At 43.9% G+C, this 12,319-nt stretch overlaps 1 protein-coding gene across 5 annotated transcripts in view; it reads right to left on the reverse strand.

Moving 5' to 3' along the window:
- The window catches only part of RBBP6 (RB binding protein 6, ubiquitin ligase), a 418,994-nt gene that overhangs the window by 292,482 nt on the left and 114,193 nt on the right, over positions 1-12,319 (reverse strand). For all 5 annotated transcript variants that reach the window (XM_078664816.1, XM_078664819.1, XM_078664818.1 and 2 more), the window contains exons 5-6: positions 9,139-9,227; positions 8,934-9,030 (exon numbers count right to left, since the gene is read on the reverse strand). In XM_078664816.1, coding sequence (XP_078520942.1) covers positions 8,934-9,030; positions 9,139-9,227 — 186 coding nt within the window. The remainder of the gene's footprint in view (positions 1-8,933; positions 9,031-9,138; positions 9,228-12,319) is intronic.

Consider the following 12,319-nt stretch of genomic DNA (forward strand, 5'->3'; position numbering starts at 1 on the left):
TCGGAGACTTCAACCTCTACGCCGATCGTCGCCCAGTTGACGACGGCGGAGGTGTCCTCGTTCTCGACGTCGATCGCTGGTGGGATTGCGACGACAGAAGAGAACCTGCCCTCGACGTCGAACGCCTTACCGACAGATGGCCTTGGTACCTCGATGCTGATAGTCGTCGAGATGACGACGGCGAAGGGTCCCTGCTCCTCGACGCCGATCGGGCAGACGGTCTCTGCTCCTCGACGCCGATCGTCGCCGGGTTGACGACGGCAGAGGAGTCTGGTCTCTCGACGCCGGGTTGACGATGGCGGAGGAGTCTTGTCTCTCGACGCCGGGTTGATGACGGCAGAGGAGTCTTGTCTCTCGACGCCGATCGCCAGCGGGTTGACGACGGCGGAGGATGAATCTTCGACGACATACCTTTCCTCGACGGCGAGCCCGCCGTCGAGGGTCTTTTCTTCGATAAATGACTCTTTTGAAGATCTCTTTTCAGCGCTGAGCCCGACTCGGACGCTGAAGGACGCGAGGACATACTTCTAGAAGATGTTCTAGCCCTCTTGGAGCCCTTCTTGACTGGAGATCTTCCTCTTGACAGGCCATAAATACGAATTCGCTCTCTGTCTTTCAAAGTTCTGCTGGTCAGGTGCTGACAGTGAGAGCAGGCCTTTGGGTCATGGTCTTCAGGGAGACAAAGGATACAGACTTCGTGAGAGTCTGTTTTGGCCTTCTTATGACCACAAGGGCAAGAGTCAAAAAGAGATGGCATTTTAAGGAGTTAAAAATGCCTTAATCTGTCAAAAAAGGACAGTCTCTTACTTCTAAAGATGTAAAACGTCAAAGTAAAGAGAAAAAGTTGTCAGAAGTGAAAAGATTTTTCTGAAGAAATCATAAAAGAGTGGAGAGCTGTGTTGCCAGGATCCTTCCGGAAGGAGCCGGAAAGAACAACTGACCTGTCACCCCTGAGGCATGATGGGAAGCTGGGGGTCAGGAGTGCCTTAAAGGCAAGGTTGTCAGTTTATTGCATGAAGCTACAGGTTAGCTTTTCAGTCTTTTTAGACTGTTTGCAATGCAGCCTGGGAGCTTCCTATGCTTTGTGTTTTATAAGAATTTCTACTGAGCATTAAAACAGATCCAAAATAAACTTTGTTGTTTCATGTTTCTAATGCATGTTATCCATGTATGGTGGAAATTCTTTACAGCATGATTCAGCTCTAGTGTTCATTAGGCTGCAAATATATATATATATATATATATATATATATATATATATATATATATATATATATATATATATATATATATATATATTCAAAACAAATCGATCCTTCCATGCACGAGAGCGCTCCACAGTGTGTGCTCGGCCCAAAGGCTGGATCAGAGCCCCAATTCAATTTTGGAACACAAGCAAGGCGGCACAACCGGATGCTAATTAGAAGTTATTTATTACAACACTCCACCGACGCGTTTCAGCCTCACGGCTTTTCTCACGGTCAGCAAGTCCTTTTTTGCTTTCTCTTTTTATACTAGCCCACATGAGCCTTAAAGTGGCATTGTGGGATACGTAGTTTATGAAGCAAACATAATTAAAAACATTAATGAACAGACAAAGGACTGGTGTGTTCTGGATATGCAAGTATAGTACTTAGCGTCCAAATTTGTTTTCACTTCAGGGCGTCTCTTGTTACATGTTTTATTTCAAAAGTTCAAGGTTTTTGTCTAACTTTAGCCTCTGCCAAACCTCTGAAGACTCTTGGACTCTATACACACTGTACCTAACTTTGTGCAGTATATATAGAGCTAGTTTCTTACAGGAGACTGGTTTGATCCAGTGCATGTGCTTTTACAGCACTACATGCCAAAGACAGATGCTTACAGGGTAACAATCCATTTGAGGCATGTGTTCTGTAGATACATATGCTTTGCATAGGCTGTAAAGCAGTACCTCCCCTTAGGCAGTGGTTAACTCGTCAGGGTTGCAGTATTTTGAAAAGGATTTTAAGTACTGCCTGAATAACAATGGCTTGTTGATGTGCAAATTAGTCTACACAATGTTTTGTGAAGGTGTGTGGAGTAGACCATGTTGCTGCTTTGCAAATCTCAGCAATAGGAAAGTTCCCTAAAAATAAGTCATATAAGCACCAATTTTCTTAGTGGAGTGTGCTTTTGGTGGAACAGGTAAACGTTGTTTAGCTTTTGCAGACCGTGTCTGGATGCATTTAACTATCCATCTTGATATGCCCGGTTTGGAAGTTGCTTTTCAAAACAAGTAGGTGCAAAGGCAACAGTTTAGTTTTTCAAAATGATTTAGTCCCGACATGTAGAAAGCTGGTTTTGTATATACTATAGCAAAGTAAGGTATAGTGTGCACAGAGTCCAGTGGATCCCCTAAGGTAGGCAGAGGTTGTTGTAGAGAATACCGTACTCTCCATTTGTGGTAGTGTTGGCGAGCAGGAAGGCTTTATAAGAGGGTAGTGTTAAGCATTTATTGTACGAACTCAAGCAAGAAATGTCACACTCAGCAACTGAAGTTAGGCCAATTTGTTTGTATAAAAATATTATTTAGTTGTATTTTATTTCCTAGAACCAAGCCAGGCCTGGTACAGTTAAGTGTAATAGTACTTTGCAAGAATACTGCAGGTAATTACAGTTTGAATGCAGTTGAATGCGATTGGATACAGGCAAGTCATTTGTTTAAAAAACAATCAGAATTACCTTTCGGTTACTTTTCAGATTACTGAGTATATTACTTTTCAAGTTACTTTTTCTACTCAGTGTGATATGCCTAGATATCACACTGGGGCATTTCCTAGATAAAAGGTAAGTAAATCGGTACATATGCAGCTTCTTAAGGTTTCATACAAACAAACTCCAACCTTAAAACAATTTTCAAAAGAAAGCAGCCAATGCAGTCCTACGGGAGAAAACCAGGTTACCGGTTTAACGATAAACACTTAGGTTTGGGAGTTGGTTTTCTGGGGTTAGCACCAGGGTACCCACTGGATCAAGGATGCTCAAAGCACCCTCAGCGGCACCAGGGTGGCCGGGTGCTGAGGCCCAATGTCAGCAGCCACCAATCAGAGGGGATCTCTGGTCGGTGGCTGCTCACTAGTCGGCCACAAGGTTGTGGGAGCAAAGCTCCAGGACTACAGCGGCACAGGGGCGGCCGGGTGCTGTTTTGGCGCCTGGTGCCTTGTTGGTTTCAATGGGGATTCTCCGGTTGCAACAAAAACTGCAGGCTCGGGACGAAGATCTTCTAGAGGCAACCACCAGTTGGAGAGGTAAGTTGGGATACCTGGGGATGCTGGGACACTGTCAGTTGGGCCACCCAAAGCCGTGGGACAGCCGGTGCAGGGTTCCTCCAGAAACGGGCTGTAGGCGTTGGCTGGAGACTTGAGGTAGGTCAAGGATCACCATATCCCAGATCAAGATCATCGTGGTGTTGTGCCACTCGAACTCTGGCTGTGGGCGTCCGGTGCAGACCTGCGGATTTGGCCGGAGCCAGAGTCTGTTGGTGAGCAAATTCGATGCTCACAGGAGACAGTCTTGGTTGGGAAGACAGGGCAGGTCCTCTGGGTTCTGGGGGGCTGCTGGCTGCAGCACACACTGGGATTTCGCTGGAGGAGGTTGAGTTGGGACAGACCAGTAGGGCTGGGGCCAAGTCAGTTAGTGTCGTCCTCCTTCAGCACTGCTCTTTGGTCCTTCTTGATTCTTCTCTGAGGAGGCAAGGTTCAGGGTTGCCACTAAATGCTAAATTTAGGGTGTTACAGGTCGGGAATAATGGGTCCCTTACTTGGGGTTTGTACACCCCCTTTGACGCCACCCTCCAGTGGAAGGGGGGCATAAGCCTCACTCTGATTGGCTGGGTCCTCCCATCTGCAAGATGGCGGGGACTGAGAGTTGTGCTTCACTTCGCATCCCCACCTGAGGGGTGGGGTTGGCAAAAGTGGGCACACCTCTCCTAACTTGGTTTTTCCACAGATTCTCCCAAGTGAGAGTCTGAATCTGTGGGGCCAGTTGCTGGGAGCTGCTAATGACTGGGGCAGCTCACAGAGGCGGCAAGCCTTTAAAGCTACCCCTTCATGGACACTGCCCATCCTGAGTGAGGAGGGCTTGGCACCCCGACCCAGGATGTGCTTTCAGAAACCCGAGAGCAGCAGGCAGGTGGTCCAGAAATATGTCCGGTAGTGGCAGCTGCCAAGCAGCCACTCAGCCAGGACGCTAGAGTTAGGTCGTTTTTCATGGGGCATCTCTAAGAAACCATCCGATTGCATTTTTCATTAAATCCCACACTGGCATCAGTGTAGGTTTAATGTGCTGAGAAGTTTGATACCAAAGTTCACAGTTAAGCTATTTTGTTGCTGTAGAGTTTGTAATGACAAACTCCCAGCACCATATACTCTTTATGGCATTACTGCACTTACAATGTCTAAGAATTGGTCTAGACACTGTAGGGGTACAGGGCTCATGCACCTGTACCCTCACCACTGGTATAGTGCATCCAGCAAGAGGAGTCAGTAGGTTGTAGGCATGGAACTCAGGGATGTGTGCCATGTCGACTCTTCACTTTGTTCTGCACCAAAACACGTGTGTGTGTGTGTGTGTGTGTGTGCGTGTGTGCGTGTGTGTGCGTGTGCGTGTGTGTGCGTGTGTGTGTGTGTGTGTGTGTGTGTGTGTGTGTGTGTTGGAGTGCGTGTGTGTGACTGTGGGGGAGGGGGTGTGTGTGTGAGCGAGTGTCTGTCTGCGATGTATACGGCACCGGACGCGACGTGCGCGTTCGCGCAGACGAATCCAGGAGAGGAAATGCTAGTGCACCCTCTGGTCCGTCATTCCTCCCACAGTGATCGCTACTGGTCTCCAGCCCAGCCAGCCAGCCAGCCAGCCAGCCAGCCAGCCAGCCAGACTGACTGACTTCGGTACACAGGGCTCACAGTTCAATCCTTGGAAGCAGGCTAGCCCAGCACCTTGTGACTCTGGGAAATAGCTTGCTTAATCTTCCTGACGGCCCCCAGCGCCGGGACACCTCGCCTGAGGTAGCTGCACGCTTTACAAAAATGCTGGTATGGTGGCTCGTTAGGTGCTGCAGCCCTTAGAGGCTTTCTCTGGTCACAGTGCCCTTGGTATCTGGAGTCTCTTTTACAAGGGACTTGCGTGTTGCCAATTGGGTTGTGCAACAGTGCAGTTTAGAGAAAGAACATAGGGCCTGGGTACCTGGTTGGCAGGAACCCAGGGCGCACTTAGTCAAAGTACATCGGTCGATCATAACATGACACGGTCGATCATAACATCTTGATCGACCGTGTCACAGCTATGGGCATACAGGGCAAAGCTGTGGAGCTCCTGGTCTCTTTTCTGTCTAACAGAGAACAGTCGGTAAAGATGGGGAATTTCTATTCACCTACATTTGTGCTGCCATGTGGGGTCCCCCAGGGATCCTCGCTAAGTCCGACACTTTTTAACATCTATGTGTCGGACTTGGCGAGGGTTGGGAGTGACTTCATATGCCGACGACACTCAGTTGGTGTTGGCAGTGCATAAAAATGGGAGTGAGGTGGCGGCCAACTTTCAGATAGCCATGAGAGCCATTAGTCACTGGATGGACAATAATTGTCTAAAACTAAACACCGATAAGACCGAAGTAATGGTGTTTGGAGACCTAAGACCAGCTTGGTCCCCGGTCTGGTGGCCACCAGAAATGGGTAATCCACCTACTCCAGTTTCAAAGGTGAGAAACTTGGGAGTGTTTGACAGCAAACTAAGTTTCACTAATCATGCTAATGCAGTGGTCTCCTCCTCCTTTCATACGCTACGAAAAGTGAAAAAGTTATTGCCTTTCCTTCCCCTGTCTGCCGGGAAAACACTTATGTCCTCCTTGGTGTTATCCAAGGTGGACTACTGTAATGGGCTTCTGTTGAATGCCCAAGAACAGGTCTTTAAGAAATTACAAATGGTGCAGAATGCTGTTGCACGAATCCTGACCAAAACTCCTAAGTTTGCGCCCATTTCCCACATTGTCTACCAACTTCATTGGCTTCCAGTGAAAAAAAGAACCAAATTTAAGGCATTGTGCATTATTTACAAGGCGTTGAACAACCAAGGACCTGACTTTTTTAGGGAATCACTGCTGGTTTATGTCCCTAAGAGAGCTTTAAGATCTGCCTCATCTGCATCCCTTTGTATTCAACGGGTTAGAACAGTTACATGGGGAGACAGACGCTTCTTGGTAGCTGCCTCGAGGCTCTGGAATACCTTGCCCCATCAAATAAAATGCAGCCCGTCACTGATGATCTTTAGAAAGCAAGTGAAGACCTGGCTATTCAGTCAATAAATGTAAATGAGTTGCCTCTTGTCTGCCTCTCTGTCAGTCTAGCGCCGAGACACCATTCGTGGTATTTGTTTGCGCTCTATAAGTTTAAAAAATAAATAAATAAATAAATACATCAACATTAGGCAAAACGTGGGGGGTTACCATGCAAAAGGAGGCACTTTCCCACACTACCTACGAAGAAGAGCTGTGCAGTAGCGAAAATTGAAGACATAAAAGACTGAAGACACCAACTTACTTGACGCAAGCTCTACCAGTCTGTCTGCAGCCCTCGAAAACCCTGCTGAAGTAGAGCGGTTTGCCCCGTAGGCCAGCAACCTACAGAATCCTGGGAGGACCGCCTACCTTCAAGAAAGACTCCTAATCTCTCGTGGACAGAGGACCTGTCCAGAAGAAACCATATGCAAAGAAAATGGACTCTACCCTGGGGAACCGCGAACTTGCCTCCGCATCCACCTATGCACCAGACGCCCATGGCCCAAGTGGCCCACCGGTACTGCAAAGGTTCCCCAGCGCTTCTGAGCCACAGCCCACGGTGGGCTTAGCCCTGCCGGACTCCTCCTTGCCACCTGCAGACTTGAAGACTACCCCAGACCACCACCTACCCAGTAAAGAGTGTTTTGATGCATAAGGACACCTCTGCATCCGAAGCTCCTGGGCCTTGGGGCCCTCAATGTTCGGTGTCCCTACGTCATCTAGTATCCTGATTTACCTGGGCAGCTGTAGGTTGTCTTCGCTATCTCCCTCATTGGTTAACATTGCGCACCCAATGCTGTGTTGGCACTCTGCACCTAGCTGCCGCGGAGGGTGTAAGTTTGGTGCTGACTTGTGGCCACGTGAACTTACCGTAACTCCGGGAGATCGAACCCTGACAGCGTTTTACTCACCTGCGCGCAGCACGACTTCAAGTACCCCCTCCCCCCAGTCTCTATTGGTTAACATTGGGTGTCCAACATCAGGCTGTCCCTGTGCCACTGGTGGTGCACTCTTGAAACTGATTTGAACCCTGCCTGGAGTACTCAAAAGACCCTGAAGACTGAATATGTAAGAATGTAAGATGAGTACTTAACTGCAAAAACGGAATTCTTGTTAACATTCCAAAGCTTGAAAACTGCAGTGTCCACTTTTTATATATAGTATAAAGTTGTTTCCCTGAAAAACGTGCTTACTATTTTGCAAACATCTTGGTCTTCAAATAAATCTTTAAAGAAACGTACTTTTCTAAAATTGGTGTGGATCTTCTTTTCACGTTGTGAGTCATTTATTGGTCACTGTGGGCATAACAAATGCCTCACACAACTCTGTGTTAGGCCTAATGCTGATCACCCACACTACCACAAACAGAGCACTTTGGGCTTACATTGAGCCCTGCACACTTCTGGGGGAATCTCTATAATCAGTGTATGATATAAGCACATAGTGGTATACCATATACAGAGCCATCTTCCTGAACTGGATATCTGACAAAAGGGGTAGGCTTGCTAGTCCACAAGACTTTTGCCTAAATAGGTACAGACTGGGTACAAAATAATCACAAGAAAAGTATCAGAAACTGAAGCACATGAGTGCTATCAGATTATCAGAAAGAAGGCTGCACTGTCAAACTGCTTTGCAGGGATCCTATTTTCACTGGTCTGGGCTAGTCTTATGCAGAACATTCTTGAACAGGGGAATTCCCTCGGAGTTTCATAAAAGGGGGCATGGATTGTTTTTTTTTTTAATATAAACTATATAAAAAAGCTACTAGCTAAATTTCTTTTTTCTAGAAAGCAATTTGAGGTTTTGAAATTTGTATTTATCAATTGTTTGTTTTCAGTTTAAAAAAGAGAAACTGTCTCTGGAGAGTTTTCCTCTCTTTTGGAAATACTCATAAATACCACATGTAGACAGATCTTCAGGGTTAATGATTATTAACCAAAAACCGAGATAAAGAGTGAGAATTACTGAAAGGCCCCTTGCTTGACATTCTGGCCGACTATCACAGAAGGTCAATTTAAGGGAAAAAAGGAGGGCAGGGTTTTACTGAGTGAGGAAGATGCTAAAGGGCCTTCAGAGCCACCATAAACCAAACAGTACTAACTAGTAGGATGCAGAGGGTCGTCATCTGCAATATGTGACTGCTTCTCTATATATATTGGTACAGATTGTGAAGCATAATTTTCTGTGGTTCAGGAGAATGATACTCATTGAGGAAACTGACCTCCAGCAGTGGGTGCAAGGAAAACTATTGGTACTTGCAGTCAAGAATAAACTTGTCCTTAGCATGGTCTGTGACTTAGGAAAGAGCCAACCGTTAAGATATTTGCTATTTAACCTTGGCACTCTTCTATTCCTTCAGCCATCTTTCTCTTTTCACCAACTCTATCCCAATATGCGTGTACATCTCCTCCAATAGCAAACACCACCTTCCGTCTGTATGTTCAAAATACCTTTCCCCACTCTTGCAGTTGCAACGCCAAAATGCCCAAATGGTCTTATGTAATACAATTTACACTGTTCATAAAAAATACATGCTTGGGTTGCAGTAATGGTTTTTGGTTGGTCCAGCAACAAGTCAAACACTACCTGTAGGGAAAAAACTCAGTATTTTAACGCTCTTTGGGAAGTCTGAGATACTTACAGTATTGGTAGGGCAGTTTTTTATGTGATGGCCGGGCTTAAGACATCGATAACATGTGTAGTTCGGTGGTGGAGGACCCAAAGTTTTCTTCTGATAACTGCAAAAAATAAAATTAGAGACTTACTTTTTAAAGATTTTCTACCCAAGTGAAAAACATGCAAGCTGCTCCTAAAAAAAAATCTTATTTGACATGTGAAATACTTACTTGCTGGGATCATATTCATGGCCAGATTGACACATCATAGCTCTAATTTTATCTTCCTCAGAAGCATTGGCTTCAGCCAGATTGGCAGTCTAATAAAAGTAATTATTTGACAAAAACAAAATTAGAAAAAAAACGCATCAAAATTGTCACACAGACACAAACTGCACTAATACAATCCTGTAAAGAGCAGCGAGGTGGGAGCCAGAAGTCCATCTGAAGAGTTAAAAATACTGAATACGTGGGGGTGGGAACAAGTTTGTTTGGGGGGTAGTCCTTTCAGCCATGACATGTCTGTGTGCCAGTGCCCTGCTTATACGTTTGACTAGGTCAGTACTGCAGATTAACTAACATTCAATATAATCTTCACACTGCAAGGCCTGTGCAGGAGAAACAGCAGAAATTGTAGACCCTTTCAGTGGAGCATGTTTTGCTCACAAGTGGCAGACCCAACTACAATACAACTTAAAAACCTAGAAATTAAAAAATTGCACCTTTTGAGACTACATGGCCTATTAAGTTTCCTAAAGGCTTATTTTAATCCGGACAAAAAGGTCTGAAGTAGACTAAGCAGCAGGGACTTTACAAAATGAAAAATTCAAATGCGAAAATACAAACCCATTTGACACACCAAAATAACGACTTAAAGAATCTTTAAAATTCAGGTATTTCAGAATCACCTATGAACGGCAGTGTTTAGTGTCTGACTAAAAAACTGCTTGATCGACTGTCATTATTACGAACTGGTTTCCTACTGTGTCAACATTGCTCAGCTTGTTAGCAATATCAGTATATTAACCTTTAATCTACTATATTAAAAGGCACCTCTGATCTACCCTTGGCTATGATGGATACCACACTATTTGAGTCAATCAGACTAAATTCTATTGAGTTGCAATGTCCACGCAAGCACAATACAGAGAGTTAAGAGTGGCTAAAAAATCTATTTGCTCCATGGATGAAAGCAGCACAAGATTTGGATTGGCAGTGTCAGCAAATTAAATCAACCAAACAAAAATCTGGTGTAAAGGCACTCACCGCAGGGGTAGAGCCAGACTGCAGGGTTCACCGACCCACCACTAAGTTATGCTTCTTTGTATCACAGCAATCTTGAAATATTGGCGAGCAACTCTAGGGTTGAAGTCGTTGCAGAAAATCAACATAGACACGTGAATAAATAGTTAACAGTAAGAAAAGACCCAGTTCCGAAGTACAAAAAAACTAAATTACAAAACTACTTGAATAGCAAGAGACATCAATCTTTTAACAACACATATAGATGTTGCTTAAGGTGATAGAGGTCTGACAGGGAATATTTTTATTTTCAATAAACACTAAAAACAAATACAGGGGTCAGCGATGAGCCCCTGCTTCGACCCCAGCTACGCACATTTATTTGTGGACTGGTGGGAGGAGGTGGTCTGGACAGACACCATGGAACAGTAGCCTAATGATTTGATGATGTGCTTGATATACATTGATGTTCTTTCTTTTATGGAAGGTCTCTTTTCCAGCACTATGATACTTAGCTAGGATTCTGAACCATAACAACCTCAATCTCAGATACACCATGATTGTAGATGTACGTCATTGGTTGTCCTAGATCTTGAGGAGAAGATTGTCACTTCCCTTTTGAGGAAAACACTACTGGGAATTCCATATCACAAGCATCCAGTTGCCATCCTCAACCTTTGAAGTTTGCTATCCCTTATGGTGAATTTGTAAGGGCCAAAATAAACTGTAGTACCGAATCCTCCTTGGTTGATGCACAGAAAGATGATTCACCATTTTTTTTTTAAAGGATACTTAAGGAGGGTCATAAACTGAGTCCAGGAGAAAATTAAACCAAAAACATGAACTGAGGCTTTATTCAGAACTCTTAAACCTGTGGCAGATAGCAAACGTGTACGCTTCACAACTACCTTCGGTACTAAAGCCCATCAAATATCTAGGATTCTTCAAACAGATTGGGGTATGGTACCCTTTGACTTAACTCAACATTACAAGATATAATGGAAATAAAACCTCAAATCACTGACTGAAAATGTCCATCATTGAAAGATCAATTGGTACACAATCATATGCAAATTTTGACTTCCAGTAGCAAATTATCGCCAAATCCATGTTTTTCCCCCCCCTATGACCATTATAAAGCCTACAAGTACTATGGGGCACTAACATTTCTCAGATCCTAATTCTGGCAGTATATGCATAACAAACACATTGTCTGCCACACAAAATATACAATATATTGCACTATTGATCCCTGTCCAAAGCATTACATTGGCAGCACATTTTCCAGTAAAAAAATTAATTTTAGCCCATATCAAAGAGATTAATCAGTATGCCAATAGTTATAGTACTGCCAAACAATCATGATCACCACAAGAAGTATTGGAAAAAATGACATTTTTGGGTATTAAGTCTATCAAAACATGAGGTGGGGACCGAAGCTTAAGTTAACGAGAAGGGAGTGAGAGTACATCATTGACGTCAATACATTGATTCCATGTGGGATTAACTGTGACGAGGAACTTTCTGTACACCATTAATGTGATATATGCATGCTTGCCCGGTTCTTGTTTTCATTTGCAGACATTCTTTGTTTTTTAATGCGCAGTTATACATACTATATTGGGAGTTCCAAGTAGGTTTTTGATTCACAACCAAATATTTCTTTCGGGTATTCTTTTTCTTTGAAGATAGTTTGCCATAACAGAATTGACCTAGAAAGTAATGGCATGACATAACATAGCTGATATCACCCTAGGACAAGATTACAAAGATAAGATTATATCTCCAATATCAGTTAATTAATGAGGAAACATTTATATATATTACACCGGTATTAGTTTAGTACTCAAATACTTTAATGTATTGGGCTACCAAAGCTGCAGTTTAGGAGGAATTTGCCATGTCCGTAATAATAATTGATATCAAACAATATTTGAAATGCTGTTATTGGCTGATGACATTATGTGATTTCTAACATTAAGGAATTAATCAAGATTCAATTTTGATATACGAGATGTGTCCCAATGTATTTTAGGCATTGTAATTCTGTTTGATAAGTGTTAGTGAATTGCTAGGAATAAGCAGCACCTTGTATTTGTAATATGTTGTAATCAATTCAAGTTTTGTAATTTTGAGTTTCTCGGTCCTTCGGAGCAGGGTTTTTTCTCAC

The sequence above is a fragment of the Lissotriton helveticus genome, chromosome 10 (genome assembly GCF_964261635.1).
Source record: "Lissotriton helveticus chromosome 10, aLisHel1.1, whole genome shotgun sequence".
NCBI classification, from domain to species: Eukaryota; Metazoa; Chordata; class Amphibia; order Caudata; family Salamandridae; genus Lissotriton; species Lissotriton helveticus.